The sequence below is a fragment of the Musa acuminata genome, chromosome BXJ3-5 (genome assembly GCF_036884655.1).
Source record: "Musa acuminata AAA Group cultivar baxijiao chromosome BXJ3-5, Cavendish_Baxijiao_AAA, whole genome shotgun sequence".
NCBI lineage: Eukaryota > Viridiplantae > Streptophyta > Magnoliopsida > Zingiberales > Musaceae > Musa > Musa acuminata.
Window position 1 is genome coordinate 42,041,085 of NC_088353.1, and position 17,191 is coordinate 42,058,275.

The 17,191-nt window shown below is 34.5% G+C and overlaps 1 protein-coding gene across 3 annotated transcripts; it reads right to left on the reverse strand.

Moving 5' to 3' along the window:
- Positions 1-901: 901 nt before the first annotated feature.
- On the reverse strand, positions 902-16,656 carry LOC135637623 (25S rRNA (cytosine-C(5))-methyltransferase NSUN5-like). 3 transcript variants are annotated; one of them, XM_065150277.1, is made up of 13 exons: positions 16,343-16,656; positions 15,484-15,542; positions 15,310-15,360; positions 13,691-13,826; positions 11,926-12,011; positions 8,540-8,638; positions 7,243-7,296; positions 6,073-6,217; positions 4,437-4,498; positions 4,004-4,091; positions 2,778-2,861; positions 1,497-1,658; positions 902-1,387 (listed from the first exon to the last, which is right to left on the reverse strand). In XM_065150277.1, the coding sequence occupies exons 1-13, from the start codon at positions 16,590-16,592 to the stop codon at positions 1,116-1,118; spliced, it is 1,548 nt and encodes a 515-aa protein (XP_065006349.1). In that variant the 5' UTR covers positions 16,593-16,656; the 3' UTR covers positions 902-1,115. The 3 variants fall into 3 exon arrangements, with proteins under 3 accessions (XP_065006349.1, XP_065006350.1, XP_065006351.1); XM_065150278.1 differs by lacking the exon at positions 2,778-2,861; XM_065150279.1 differs by lacking the exons at positions 11,926-12,011; positions 13,691-13,826.
- Between the last annotated feature and the right edge of the window lie 535 nt (positions 16,657-17,191).

Here is a 17,191-nt window from a genome sequence, read left to right on the forward strand (position 1 = left end):
AGTTGGTTACATTTAGTATCTCGATCCTTACATTTTAAAAGTTAGATTGATATTCTTATAATTATGAAAATAAAACATCTAGATCAATTTATCATTACGCACTCGGTCTTAACAACAAAAACATAAAAATAAAGAATAAATAAATAATTTTAACGTTTTAATTGATGATGACGAATGACGTCAGTGGTGACGAACGATGATGATATCGCTAGGAGATAAGACCGCTCTATATTTACGTTGATATAATTGTCGAGTGACGAAAAGACTACTCGATATTTATATCAATACAAACGCAAATGTAGAGCGATGAAAAGATTACTAATACAGATACCGAGCGATCATTTCACAACTCGATAACTACATCAATGTTGATACAAATATAGAACAGCTCTTACCTCTTATCGTCACTCTCCTCATCCACAACCTTAATGACAATGTCGCTCACCAACATCGACTAAAACATTAAAATTATCTATTTATCTTTTATTTTTTATATTTTTATTGATGAAACCGATAACATTACGATAAATAGACCTAAATGTTTTACTTTCGTAATTATAAGAATACCACTTTTAACTACAAGGAATAATCTTAACTCTCAACTTGACAATAATTATTTTAAGTGCCCAAGCACAACCGACTTGAGGATGTAGCCACCTTAACATCATGATATCCATCTTGAAGATGAGGCCAATATGAAAAAGCAATCAATAGACCATCTTGATGGCACGGTTGACTTGACGATGATTGTGCTATTCACCATCCAACAATCCAAACGATTAATCATGCTCACAAGACAACAAACATATTTACAAGAACAAAAGTATTGATAATGAAATACAAACATTACATGTACTTTTTTTTTTCCTTTTTTCTCCTCCAAAATGTGCAAAATAGAAACTATTGCTAAAAAGTTATGAATAATAAATCAGGAACAAAATTAAAACATTCAGACAGAAAATGTTGCTCCACTATAGCAAGTAATAACCTGCGATTAAAAGAGAAGAAAGATGGGGTTGTAGCTAACAACAAACATTAGTATTTATCAGACATAGTAATCTACCTTCTGCCTGTTTAACCATATTCAAATATGGATATAACATTGGCAGGTCCAATTACCCTTTCTGCGTCATTCGCCTCAGATATCCGCTTTTCCTAGTCCTTTGCTTTGCCAAATGTTTATATAACCACATAGCTGACATTTTACAGAAAGGGTAAGGCTTACATCTGGTCCCTCTCATAAACTTCATCGACAAAGACGGCATGCTCTTTCCAGGGACTGTTCTCCTCGATAACTTATTGTTAGCAGAGTTACATTTCTTGACAAATAATGCAATAAAGAACCCTTCCGTGGCTTCTGCTGGATCAGTCCTAAGCAAGTGTTCAGCTGAGACCAAAACAAAGAAAGAAGCATTTTAAGCATAATATCATAATGACATGATTCAAAAGACCTACAAAACTTGATGAGAGCTTCCTTGTTGGTGTACTGTACTCACCACCTTCAAAGACTGGCAGGCCACGGTGAGGCCACTGTGGGAAAGGAGTTGCAAGTTCAAAGTTGAGCGATGTTGCAAGAGGGAGGACTGATTTAATTACATCCTCATTCTCGGTTTGATGAACTGAGCATGTGCTATACACAACACGTTCAACTGCAGGAACTGTGAAAGAGAAGTAAGCTGGTCTCTCAACCAATAGGGAAAATAATGATCCTACTGGAAAAAGAAATTACCAAAAAATAATCAATATGAAATTCTGATATTTATTCACATAAATAGTGACGATGCCTAAGGTAACCTCATTTAACTGGTGGTTTTATAGTATCTCCTTCCAATAAAATCAAGCAGTACAGCCATAAAATCTTCAAAGTAATATTCTCAGATAAGTTATTATGTCCTTAATGAAATCAATCAAGCTGCAAACAAGCTTGCAGTTGGTTATTCCATCACTTCTACAGTCCTGCATATCAAAGTGCTTCCAACGACACAAGCAAAATCATAATAATTTTGTCAAATGCCAGAAACACTACAGTGACAAGGATGAAATTTGTAGATCTTACAAAGAATATAGAGTATGATAAAAATGCAGTTAACATATTGTGGAGGATCCATACAAAAAACCCTTGAAGCTTGAACTGAATAAGAAGACAAAATCTGCATTGACGATTATATAAGCTCATATCTGACTATGATCCCTTCAAATCCAACCAAGATCCTTGTTGATTAGATCCGATCAAGATTTCTTAAATCTAGTCTATGTCCGTGTCAATCCAGTCAAACTGCATAGTTATTAAATAAAAACCAATGAAGTACATTCAGTATCGTACAATAATATTTGAATCCTTGGTTATCTCAAACTATACATGGAAATTTCAAACCTTGGATCAACCATAAGGGTAGTGATTTGCTTTGTCTTTAAGACAGGACAAATTAGGAGCTATTATTTCACCATACAAATTTTTTGTTCTCATGAATTTACAAGGATCATTGTATGTGTGTGTGTGTGTGTGTGTGTGTGTATATCATCTAGTAGGGGCTTCCAGACCCCTATTACAGAATTTTGAAGCATCCGGATCAACTACAAAAATTCCAAGCCCCCTATTCTAAACATGGCAAATACTACTATTACTATTAGGTATTCAAAACAGTGATAATGAGGAAATGCTAGAAATATAGATGCATTTTAGAATGATATGATGGGTGACAGAATCCAAAGACTATGATTTAATAAAAGAAAAAAAGCAAAAGATTCAACTTTATGTTTTTGTTGAAGCAACATACAAGACAGTGCATGCAAAAGAGCCTTTCTTTGAAAAGCAGCGAGCTTTTTTACTCTCTCACTGTTGCAAGCATCAGCATCATCACCTAATTAACAATAAAAAAAAAATCTGACAAACACCACATATAGAAAAAATATAAATCAATGTGTAAAAGTAAAAAAATGTAAAGAATATAAGCTTGGTTCCTGCTGATAATCCACCACAAGAGTAAAAGTACACTCAATCATTTCTTCCGTTTTAATTCCCGCTTCGAGATTAAGACAATGAAACAAACTCTAGCATAAAATAATAAATGACAATGACAGTCAAGAAGACTCAATATTTACTTCCATGAGTTACAGGAACTTCTCCTGACAGTTAGACAAGGCATTGGTATTTTTTTCCTACTGGTGCTGAAGCACTCATCTTGGTTCATGGTGGTCTCTATTATCTTTGTACTTTGGGATTTGTGAGAGGAAGCTCAGTGGAGTACCAGACGGACATCAAAAACTTCATCTTTTATAATCTTCTGCATATTCTCCTTCTGTAATTGGATTATTGGTAGTAAGTGGTTTTTGAACAAAAACCGATTCTAGGTTGAAATATAAATGGAGATCAGGCAGGGTCTTCTTTGCAATAAACCCCTCAAGGAGAGGGGTTATATATAAAAATCCTGAAAAAATGTTATACTCATAATATTGTTACTGTTTGTTTAATGTTTATTTTTTTTAATTAAGGTAAACAACCTTAGGACTATATACATATTTTTGTACATTATGGATGACAAAGACTTCTATAAAATAAGATCCAAATTAATTAAGTTATTTATAAATTAAACAATTTAAATCTTAAATTTAGAATAGGACTAATTCTGGCTTTTAGCTTTAGACTAATTCTGGTTTCCATGTATTGAGGTTTCGACATGAGTTTACTGCTAACATATCCTGGAACTTGACATCTAATAGTAATTTCCTTAATAAAAAGTAGAATAATGTAGACTTACGATGCATGCAATTCTGTGAACCAAAATAGCCACAATTAGGATTCCTAAACATGATAGGGAAGCTTAAGGTTGTGAAGATAGACTAAAAAGAGGTAAATGTTACATAAATTCCTCATTTTCAGTTGAGGTAATTTTCACATAATTTTGCAAATTTTCAAGTGCATTGAGAAAACAAACAAGAATCTTTACAATCAATGATGCAATTCAACTCCCTATGTTGAAAATATTGCCCTATTAATGGTTACCTTTTTTGTATGATGGAAGAAGGTAATCTAATCTTTCAGCTGAAATTCCAGATCCAGAGCATGAAGGATCCAACAGAATAGCGCGAACCTGCATACACCACCACCAAATATACAAAATTGTATTGTATGAAACAACTTTTGGCATATTGATATTTTGTAACTAAGTTGATCATATGGTTTAGTTTGGCCAGCTTTGACCAGGATGGACTGAATAAGGGTGATCTAAATTTAATGAACTAAACATCTTAGCCAAGGTTGTAATAAGTGAGTCATAAATGCTATCTTTGGGATTTAAGTCTGGATGAACTACTTTGTTCTCATTTGATACATGACTATATGATTTCCCCCAAAAAGCAAATAAAAAACCTGAGAAATTTCAATTACCTGAAACCATTAAATAACCTAAGTGATACTAGAAAAAGTTTTCAAGTACCTCTTTGAACACAGGGTCACTGGAATTTATGTCCAAAAAGTCGCCATTAACAATGTCCACATCTTTGGATCAAGTTAAGGAATAACAATTAGGCCTTTTGCAACAATAGTCAAATTGAATTATATATAATCATGTATTTTATAACATAAATAACATACCAATGTTTAAGTAATTTTTCAAGTTAAATGCTGCAGATCAAACACTAATGACTCGTCGAACAAAAGAAAGTATCAATCCTTGAGGAAAAAAACAAGAAACTTGAGCAATACTTTGAATCTATGAAATTGACATCCTTACTCAGAACATGAAATTAGTAATGTCATTTCTTCAATGCATTGTTCAATGCACTTGTGCTACCACAGTGCTACATATAGAATAGATCAATAATTTAAGCAATAACTACAATACGAAGCACATATTAGTTTGACAAAATCTATATTTTCTTAGGAGCCTATGAATGACAAAATGTTCATTGAACTTTTATGTCTTTTGTTTTGGCCAGTCTCATGGCTGGCTTGTAGAAACAAATACTTCTCCCACCTGCCACTGTGATTGTATGCACATCAGAGGGAAGTTGTACAGCTTATATATTATATGTCATATGGTTATGCCTGTTATAATGGATCTTTATCATGATTGGAGAATAAACTGTTCTTCTTAATAAGAAGTGGAACTGCCAATTATTGCTATAATACTCGCCAATGACTGCCCCTTTAAGAGTCAGATCAGTAGGTTACGGTAGGTGCTCCGGTTTTGAACCAGACCGCAAGTTAAGATTGGCCTCCAGTTTGAGAGAAATGAAGCTTATAGAGTGGGATCAAGAGTTTGTGTAAGAAATGGGGAAAAAACAGTTTAGGATCTTGAGAGGAATGAAAAGGAGCCAAAGAGGGGTTTAAAAAGGCTCCCAAATTCCCTTAAATGAGTCTTCAGAGAATCCGATAACCAATGGTAGGCATAGCACCTGGCAGATAGGCTCCAACAATAAAAATTCAGGTGGTATGCCCAATATGATAAGAATATCAGACGGTACCCCTAATTTCAATCTGGACCAAGCAGATTTGCATGGTCTGCAGGCCAAAACCTGATCAAACAGGTAAATAATGGTCAGTATGTACCTGTCTGACTGGTGTTATGAACAATGCTAAACTCTTTGGTACTTTGAAGATAGAGATTATTATACACCTAGTATACATTACATGTGCAGTGGCAGCACCATATAATCATGCACAAGACAGAGTACACTAACATGCAGCCTGTTATTGACACTATGGTATCAGCTCAACATGCTATACTCAACACCTGATACTCCAAAAGTTCCTAGTACCTTTAAATATATAATAAAGAGTGTCAGCTGAAATCCAAAGGTAAATTTGCACAAAATACATATGAAAAGAAATGCCCCTGAAACAAATAAGAAGTAGAAGAATATATATGCCAAAAAAGATAGTGAGTTGCAAAATAACTCATATCCAACTTCAGACCTTTTTTTAGTAACCATCAATTGAACAGGAATTTTAAAAAAAATACATGTCAATTTGGCAGGAGGATACATCCGAGGAAATAAGGAGCATAAAGATAAGAGAGTAAAATTGTTCTTCAAATTATTTTTGAAAGAAATGCACGAGTTAAAGGATACTAGGTGCTCCAGACCGTCGAATAGTCTTTTCTAAAATTCTAACCCTTTCCGCATTAAACTCACAAGCTATAATTTTACCCTTTCCCCTCATAAGTGCAGCAAGATGGACAGTTTTGTTTCCTGGAGCCGCACAAGCATCAAGAACCTTCATAAAGCATAACGTATTGTATTATAAATATGTATAATTTTATAACAAACAGAAGTAGCAAGAATATAAATAATGTCATATAATCAGCATATCATCTCCCAGTCAGTGCTGTAATCAGCATACGGTTCCTTGTAAATAAAGAATAAAATGATATCCTCTAAATTTAGAAAAATGGACCACAAAAGAGGAGGTCTTTGCACTGATCAAATGGCTTAATAAAATGCATTGTGCTGATTGAATATCTGACATGTAAAACTATACTCCAACCAAAAAAAATCATAAACACTTCTAAACCAAAAGAATGTCTTAGAAAAGAACTGGACTAGAAAACTAACATCAATTGCACTTGACGGAACAATGTTTAAATGAAAATCGCATAATCTTTTGAAATAAGCATTTCATTGGTATCTCCCAAGTTTTCCTTCTCTGAAGAAATGAATGACACTAAATTTCCTATGTATCAGATATATCATTGCCACGATGATGGGAAAAAAAATCTGGATATGGCAATCAGTGGATAATGAATAAAATCAATAACATATATTGCACTTTGATGTTCAAATGACAAGTCAATTATTTAAATGATAAAAGTCAAAGATACTAAATTTTCCCAAGTTACTATAAGTATCTTTCCCAACTTTTCTTTTTCCGCAGAAATGAATGACACCAAATTTCCTATGTATCACATCTATCATTGCCACAATGATGGGAAAATGAATCTCAATATGACAATCAGTGAATGACAAATAAAAACAAAAACATCACTTTGAAGTTCAAATGACAAGTCAATTATTTAAATGATAAAAATCAAAGATATAAACAAAAATACTCTAACACAAAATTATAGAAATAAAATGGCTTCTAAATTTCTTTTATTTTCTCTCTTTGAAGTCAGTGACCATGTTTCTAATCATTTCAAAGAAATGGAGGGAGAAAATCCAATCATGATATGGTATTTCAACGTGAGTCATGCAATTAAAAATACCAATATGAATGCTTGAACTAGAGTATACTAAGAATACCTTCCAACCTGGTTTAGGACTTAATGCAATAGCCACCATTGAACTTGCTTTGCCCTGAAAAAACATGAGAACAAACTTAAAAACAGTTAAAATAACAAACTTGAACTAATTGTGCTTCATTGATATGCTTATCTGTGCATCTACCTAATTCAGATGCATCAGCTAACGGATTCAAGATTGCACACACCAAGTGCATGAGACCAAAAACCAAGCATTTTTTTTTGGCAAAAAACATTAATGTTTTGACCATACAAGTTTGAACTGGATTTTACAAATATAACAGCTAAATGGTATATGGACCAGCAATTTCATCGAATCTCGTCCGAAATCAAGCTCCCTGGATGGTAAGCTGACAAATACCGAGTTGTACAGTGCAGTAAGCCTATCACTTAATACCGATACTCATTGTACCTTGTTTTATTTCTTCTTCTTCACTCCACTCTACTGCCTTACTGCTGCCCAATGGGTAGCACTGGTTCAGCTTATTTTGTTTGGCAAGGATTTAAAATCTCGGTTGGGTGACAATTTCAATAATTTATCACACTGATGAGGAGTACAGTGTACAATTGCTTCAGGTATTACCCAAAAAAATAAAAAAAATAAATTTATTGGAACAAGACCATATGATCCTTTATCAGCCCATGGTTGCACTTGCACCAGTAAATATATCGATATCATATTGTACGGGCTGGTATTTGAATCAATGTCCGCCTCCTACCACTGGTATGTGTCTTCTGCCTCCACCTCCTCCGTGTTCTCCTCCACTAGTTTTCTTCTTCTTTGCCTTCTTTACCTCCCTATCCTCCTCTTCCTACCCTCTTCTCTACCTCCTCTCTGGTTCAGGTTATACACACATACCAAGAATCCATAAGTTATACCAAAACTATACCGATCTGGTTGCCATCCAGTATTGGCACCAGATCAAAACTTTAAACTGACTTGATTTGATTCTTCATCCAAATGGCTGCTAATACTCAGGGCTAGCATAATTAATGACTTCACATAGTTAATGATATACATTAATAGCTTGCAAACAAAAATTCTTCCCATAATACATATAATTGTTGACTTCACATAGTTGCTATGTACCTTGATCCAATACACCAATCATATTTTAAGATATACCCTATTTTTGTTTCAGTGTCAGTTCATCAAATTTCCATTATAATTAATCCAAGCAAATCATTAATTAGAAACATTAACAGGGATGAGATTTTTAATACAGAACACAAGCAACAAATAAGGCAAGAAGGTGACATACTAAAAGATATTATCTAAACACATCAAATAGACCTACCTGCAGGAAGAAACTTCCATTTAGAACCAAAGGATGATCATGCAAATCAATGCCAGATGGAAGAACTAACACATCCGGGATAGTGTCATCTCTTGAGACCTATTAAGAAACATGTTCAATCACCATCAAAGTTTCTATGGATTCATTAAATGAAAGTGCAAAAAAGATAAAAGATAAAGATCCTAAACAAAGAATGTGATAGATGGCCGAATATTAACCATTACAAATCAGTTCAGTCACTGAAGAAAAGGCAAATTTTCACCCTTTATTGCTTGCAAAAGAGCTTCTTAGCCTTCTTTTTCTTTCAAAAATTATATAAAATTGCATTTCTTATCTTCATGTAGGATGTATAATATGATAAACTGACACAAAATTGCATAACCACTTCAGATCTAGGAATGTCAATGGGACGGGACAGGGGGTGGGGAATGCTTCTCTCATCCCCATCCCCGTCTCATCCCTCATCTCCACCCCATTCCCCATTTAGACAAGGCAAATATGGGGAATCCCCATTAGGTGCAAGAGAACCCGTGGGTTCACCATATTCTCCTAATTAATCCATTTCATTTAAAAAAAATAAAACTATTATCAAGATTAATTAACAATACTCAAATTTTCAAATAATAACAACAATATTTGTAAAGTTTACACATCATAACAATATTCAAATACAAATATATCCAAATATAACCACAACCAAATAAATACAAAATAAGAAAATATATTAACAATTTTCTCCATTAAAAATATATCCAAATAAATTTACAAATTAAAAATTTTCCCCATCAATCCCACTTTTCCAATTTCCGTACTCACATATCCATGCAAGATAGATCCTACATAAATAAAAAAAATGTATAATGTGTCAAACAATAAAAACTTAAAAATAAACAATATTATTAAAATTAAAATACATATCAATTACCTCACAATTATCTTTAGCCTCCTCCAAGAATGAGCAATGTGTTGAATATGATATTAAACATTAATTTATTGCATAAGCAAAAATAATTGAGAATTTATACTAAATAAATTATTTTGCCCAGACGAAGATTTTATTCTTGGGGTATCGAATTAGCGAATGATCCATTCGGATAGACAAAACGAAAGTGCAAGCTATGGCAGAGTGGCGAACACCAAAGAAGATACCAAAACTGAGATCCTTTATTGGTTTCGTCAAGTATTATTAACGCTTCATAGTTGGGTATTCGAAGCGTGCAACTCCACTGATGGTGTTGCTGAAGAAAGAGCAGCTTAGCGATGGTCAGACAAATGTGAAGCAATATTCCAAGACCTAAAGGCTATTCCAAGACGTAAAGGCTATTCATAAGTTTGCACGTAAAGCCTATGAGAACTTGCCAACTTGCCCAACACCTGATGAGTAGTCATCTATGAACTTACGACTATTTATTTGCCTTATCAAGTCCTTGTTTTCTCTTTCCTCTATTTTCTCTCTTGCACAACAAGAGTTTTCTGAATTACTTGTAAAGCTGCCCTCTTTGCAAGACGTTGGGACTTGTCCATCATTCGTTTTCGGAACTAATCAATTTGCTCGTTTACAGGTTCTTCGGGACCTAAACGAGGTTGCAACTAGGTTAACCCTTTGCGAATAAATAACGCAAGAGTGCCTCACGACTTAGGCAATTCCAGATAAGTCTGTGATAGTGCTGGGGAGGGGGGTGTTGATACTATTTCATTTGGTTCAATCGAACCAAATAACTCGTAATTGACTCAACCACGGCTAAACCCAACCTAATTTTAAGGCGCCTAGCTTGCCCAATATTTAGGCCCACATATTGATGGAGTGGGGACAGGACTGAGGACATGGTGGGGAGTGCTTTTGTAACATCTCGATTAGTTCCACATCAGAAGTGGGCAAGATTAAGATTGGGTTATAAAAGTTTGATAAGTGTACTACTATTAACTTCAGCTTAAGCATTTTGACTAGTGGTTTGGGCCAAACGAAGTTGATATGCCAATTAACCCATTAGGCCCAGGTCGTGACATTTGGTATCAAAGCCGACCTAGTATTTGAGCATAGTGAGAGGGCTCGAGTAGAAAAGAGCTACCGGTGGATGGAGTCAAAGGACTCGTCACGATGTGGAGCCACCATTAGGCTATGCCTCATATGCACCATGCTAGGGTTTGATTTGGGCTATATTGAACCTTGACGAGGACGTCAAGCTCTTGACTGAGAGAGATTATAACATCCCGATTAGTCCCAATTAGTATTGTGGTTAATGGTTTGGGACAAACGAAGTTGACATAGGCCAGTTAGCCCATCAAGCCCGGATCATGACAACTCTACCCATCCCCGCCTTATAATCACATGAAAAATAAAAAATGCCCCCCATCCATGCCCAACTAGTGATAGGTCCCCACAAGTATAGGTACTCGCAAGCATAATTGACACCTCAATTCAGATCGGAGGATCTTCAAAAGAAAAAGATAGGCCCATCAAAATGTATATTCTAGAAAAGGAAAAGAAGGCACCTAGAAAGAAAACATAGAAACAACAAGTTATTGAATTGAAATCATGGCAAGCAATTATATTGCACAAACATATATGATCCTTGATATCATTAGATCCCACAACCATGAGATATCTTGGAATTCAACTCCATGAATGATGATGGAATGGAAAGATGATAAGAGAGCATCTGCCTATTTCCTTAAATGTCACTTATTTTCAGAGAACCGACATAGTGTGTGCAAATTTGATGATGGGCAAGCAGGCTCCCTGTTTCACATCCCTTTGATTATTTAGCATTGACAAGCAAAAGACATTGTCCATGCTCATGGCACACATGTAATTCAAACAGCTCCAATAACCCATATTGCAGCTGCCCAAGACCTTGTCAAACAGAAGTGCTGGTTAGCTTGTCAAGAAACTTTCAGCAGTAAGTTGATTATCATTGAACATAAGGACAACCAATAGTTTGTCTCAGTATTGTGTTAGTGTCCATACATTATTTGATGAATAGTCTAGATTGTTCTTCACCAATGGTACAGAGAAACATATATATGAGAACTTGGGAATAACCCATTCATAGTTATCTATCGATTATAAATACAACTAATCTGCCACCAAAATTAATCATGCAACAAAGATGTTTTCAGCATAAAACTTGAGTAAATATTTTAGTCAAAAAATTTAATCATACTCTTAAATGTCACATAACTGTACAAGTCATTCTCTCAAAAACTGCACTAATAGGTCTTAGCTGTGGGCAACTCTCAGTAGTTGCAGATTAGTTCAAGTAAACAGAAAATATTACAAATGGTTATAATTAAATATAATAAGAGAACTAAACCACAAGTTATCCACATCATGAGAAGCACAACTTCATCTTCATTAAAACAAATAAGATTCAAATGAGAAATACCACAAAATTAGATTTCTCTAACTCTCGTATAACAGACTCTGCATCCACTTTGAGTGTATTGACACGTATATACCGAGGTTTAGTGACTGCAATAAAAAAAATGTTCAGCAAATGAATGATGAGAGCTAGGAAGTGAGTAGAGCATGAATCTGACACTAGCATGATGGGAACTCAGAAGTGGATTTCGAACAGAAATCCACTTAAAACATATGCACGAAATGGGTTTTCTTGTCTTCTGACTGCAGAAAGTACATTTCTTACTATAATATATCCGGTAAGAACTGTCCAGCTTCCTAATTTTGTCTTAATCTCAGGTGTCGTTGAGATAAAACACTAAAAAGAGGCATATTTACATGTTGGACACCATAAAGAATTATTATGGAAAATGCTTTGGCTATCTACAATTTTCTCTACTTGCAAAAACATGTAACTCATGCTGCTACTGAAAGAGAGTTTTTATGAATGTTAACACAGACATAGGTATGTGTAGTATGCTTAATTTAAATTGGATAGAGATAGAGAAAAGTATAAGTCGTGTTTCTTGGTAACATCCACGTGTACTTCATTAGTAGAGAATAAGAGTTTAATGATATTTGAAAAGCATGATACAGTAAGAAGATAATGGTGTTTGAGTAAAAAGAACTAACTTTTATCAGTAATTACACATAAAACACAATAGCGAAGAAAATTCTAGTCCATCCAGTATTTAAAACAAATATATACATCTTTTCCTGGATGTTAATTAGGCTAAGACTATGATTGGGAACACAATTGCATTTTTAATGTGCATTTAAAGAAAGAGCTCTGAGTGAATGTGCAATCCTCGAATGTTTTGAGTGGTTGGTAAACAATAAATGAAAATTATATTTTAAGTGTGCATTAACAAAGGTGTTGTTTGGTAAAATTGTATTTCAAAAGTACATTAAAAATTATATGATACATTTACCTTTATAATATTTTAATATTATTTCAAAAATAACTATATTTTTATTTAAATTAATAAAATAAAATAAATGAATGCACAATCTTATAAAAATTTCATATGACACAGATATATAATAAATAAATAATATATAATCATATAAATGAATGTAAAATAACCTTTGGAAATAAATAAATAAAATTATAGACTTGTGAGAGAAAGGGCAATGACAAAAATCGAGAGTTGAGATGAGGAAATGAAGGTTACGGTTTTTATTATATAGTGACAATCTTGTGATTTTAGATAATGTCATAGGGTACTTCAAAATTTTTTAAAATTATACTAGTAGTAGTATCCCACAAATCCTGAAATCCTAACGCTATCCTGAGATAGTGTCAGCATTCAACATACAAGTCAAATGCAATTTTAAAAATATTTACCAAACACCAATTCACATTTAAAATATTCATCTGGCCCTCAATGCACATCTCCAATGTGTTCTCAAATGCACCCTTAGAAGAGAGTCCTACATCTTCTACATTAGTTTTATCACATGATAAAACATAGGCCCAGAAGCTAGCTACAATCATCACCCATGCACAAACACAGTTTTTTTTCTGGTGAATGATAAGTCTCCATTGGTTCAAAGGACATCTGATACCATCTTAAGCATATTAAGTTGGCAATCAGATACAAATTTAGAATTATACTTCAATAATCTGCTTGGCTACTCTTCAAACAGCAGGCTCCCATAATTGAATCATAAATAAAGAACACAAAGTATGAACTTCAATTGCTAACTCATATATCACAAATAAGAAACTAGAAAGAATCAAATCACACCTCTAACATCATTATTTTGGAGCATGTCTTCAATTTTCTTAACTTTATGTCTAGCAGAATTTCGTGCTAATGCAGTCTGAAGTGAATCTTTATGAAGTACAAGAAAATTCTCAACATCACCCATCACTGCAGTTTGCTGAAAGAAAACAATATATGAGGATGCAATATGTTATATCAACAAGACTCATACAGCTCATGCAAACACCTATAAAGTTTTGGATTTGAAGATTGCATAAAAATCACAATGTGAACAACGGGCAAACAAAAAACGATGCAAGATTGTTAAAAGTTCAAACTATTTGTGCAAACAGTTGCAGTACAAAAAGATTTGGTGAAATAGCTTACCTCAAAATATGCCATGGACCTTCTGGCATATAAACAAAATTAGTTAACATTAAATTTATCAGTGGCCTCTTATTTTAGGGGAAAAAATTGTATTTATGTATCAGCCTTGACAATAGTAAAGATATGTGCTGCCTACTTGGTCTCGTAAGGCTCATCTAATTCCAGATACAAGTAGGCACCAAAGTCAGTTCAATAGACTTAAACTACAACATTCAGAAAAGAAAATTTTAAGAATCATTATCAACTAATCTCGTACGGATTGTTCTTCCTTTTCATAGATGCTTCCTCGTAACATAGAAGACCAGAATGAAGTTTTTAGCAGTCAATGCAGCTTCTATAGAACAAAAATCTAAGGTATACTATAAGCATGACAAGAAAGCGATCAATTGCAACAAATTATCTTTCAAAATTTAAATGAGAACAAGAAAATGATTAGAAACCATATGATCATTGAAATCCATATGTTCATGCACATACCGGTTTGCTTAGATTCTCAGGAGAACTTAGTATAGCATTCAATAATAGCATTCGATATATCAATATCTTTATTATGAATAATTCTAGAAAAAAAAGTTCTCTCAAAGCATAAATCTCAAATCAATATGACAGAGAAAGAACCTTCCAACCAAGGTTCATAATTTCCTATATTGATAGTGTGTTGGTCATGGCTCAGACTGGTACCAGACCAGTATGTACAGGTGTACCCAGTGTCACTGGTACATATTTTCAAAAACAAAGAAAAAACAAAACATATTGGTTTGTCCAAGGCTGCCTGCACTAGATGTCCCTCCTGGCACAAGGCCTGTACCGGGTAGCATAGACCTTTTACCAGATAGACTGCCTGATTAAGTGCACATGTCGATAAGTTGTTAAGCATGTAAATACCACTCATGCCAAACTATACCAAGCGGTGTTGCAAACCTTGCTTCCAACTTCTCCCTTAAATCTATTTGTTTTACCATTCTATAAATCTAACCTACCATGACTCAAAATGGTGTTTAGGCTCATTCCATATACATGTGTGCCGACTAAATATACTTTTCTTTTACCAAATAATAATTGGAGAAGTGCCACCATGGAGAACAAGACATCTACCAACATGTTGAAGAATGTGTCAACCTAAAATCACCTCACAGAAGATGCTTGTGCTACAAGATGTGCAGCAAGTAACAAACATAGCATGAATTATCTTTTTGATAATCAACAGATTATTCTCAGGAAAGCAATATAAAGGTTGCCAACATGAAAAAAACCTTGATGTCTAAGTCACTAACCTGGCCAAAGAGAATATCATATGCAGTAACATATATGAGTTCCTCCTGCTTCTGTTTTTTTGAAAAAAAAAGGGATATTAAACATTAGCATTATAAGATTGACAAGGTGGAATGTTGATAATTAATAAACAAACACTCAGGAAGTAGGCTAGAATAAGTGTACATTTCCATCACCTTCCACTTTCTATTCAGTATACTAGTTGCAGCTAAAACATCTTTAAGAATCGGAAGATCTGTTAACAGAAAAAGGAATTTTCAGAATTTTGTATTCATCATGTATGAAACCTAAACACAAACCAAAAAAGCAAGCATCATACAGGCAAAACAAGCATAACAGAAAGTAATTCAAAATCAGCAAAAGAGCATCTTTTATATAGCTGGGAACATCGTAAGCATTAAATTAGTTCAGCAAGTTTCAGATTATAATATTCTGCATTCATATATAGAAGGCCCCATCTCAAGCTTACATATTATAATATAAATCAGAAAATGGTGCATAACTGAACACAAAAGACTGTACTAAAATTCAATAAGGGTTCCGTTTAGCAGCACAAATGCATGTTTTAATAGCCCTTCTAGCTGAATCAGAAATACAACAGAGACCTCCTGCAGAAAGCATACGCAATAATGATAAAATCAAGAGTTTCTTTGCGTGATGTATTAGATCTCATAGAAGATCCTCTTGCTGTCTCGTTCACTCTCAGTTGCCTCCCAAGAACCATTTATCGCTATCTCAAGGTAAAGCCTTCCATAGACCATAAGTTTGTCTAACTAAGTAATTGAACCTACCCTTCGCTCCCAACTCATCATTCTCATCGGGAAAGGGTGATCGATTTGGTCCTGATATAAGAATATACTTCCAGAAAACCAACCTAATTTGAAAAAACAAGCCTACATACACCTAACCAGCAATCACTGCCACTAGATTACACCAACACGCTTTCTGATCCCAGACTCATTCAACCTAAAGTACCGTCCCAAGGAACCATATCAGGACAGAGAGACAGGGAAAGGAGCTGATGAAGACGTGTACACTTGAGGGTCTGGCAGACCAGGGCGAAGGTGGCCCTCTTATTGCGGACGGAGGGGGAGTAGACGAGGGACTTGATGGAGGCGGTGGCGCGGCGGGCATCGTCGCCTTGGAGAACGCGCCGCAGCACCCTCGCCGCCTCCCTCCTGGCGAAGTAGGCCGACCGCTCCGCCCCATTCTTGCTGCTCATCCGGCGGTTCTTGCTGAGACTCCCTTGCGGTGGAGGAGGAGGAGGAGGAGGGCGCGGCGACATGGTTCGCAGCGACGTCGCGGCCGCCACAACCGCGGCTCGAAGTCGCAGCGAAGTCAGGTGCTTAAACAGAACGGCTTTATTGCTAATCCCCTAAAAGCCCATATAACCAAAGCCGTAATTCCTGGAAATCAATAAAAGCACACATAATAATGCAAAGAAATTAATACTATTAATTTAAGTTAGAGATAATTCTTTAAATAAAATTCAAGTATAAAAAAATTCATATATTGGTCTCAGATTTGGACATTAGGGTTTCTTCTACTTGTCACTATATGATAAATAATACAGGACTAACATTTTAATTAGATCAAATATTATTGCACAAAAAAAATAGTTCATAATATTGAAGAAAATTTAAATCATTTCTTTGTTGTTGTGTTGTCACATAAAAAAAAGAAAATTCTCCTAATTTAATTTTATTGCATAAAGAAGAAAATTTATATTTATTTCTTTGATACCATATTATTGAGCCAAAAAAGAAAGTTTACATCATTTTATGGAAAAGCAAAAACTCCATTTAATTTCTTCACTATCACATTGTGAAAAAAATAAATTATTTATTATCAAAATATTGTGAAAAAATATATCATGTAAAAGAA

Excerpts from the sequence above, each read along its gene's own strand:
- LOC135637623 (XM_065150277.1), bottom strand. The coding sequence starts at position 16,592 with ATGTCGCCGCGCCCTCCTCCTCCTCCTCCTCCACCGCAAGGGAGTCTC. Across the intron at positions 15,543-16,342 it reads GGTCTGCCAGACCCTCAAGT|ATCTTCCGATTCTTAAAGAT; the intron begins GTACACGTCTTC and ends TTCTGTTAACAG. Across the intron at positions 13,827-15,309 it reads ATGATATTCTCTTTGGCCAG|CAAACTGCAGTGATGGGTGA; the intron begins GTTAGTGACTTA and ends GTTTTCTTTCAG.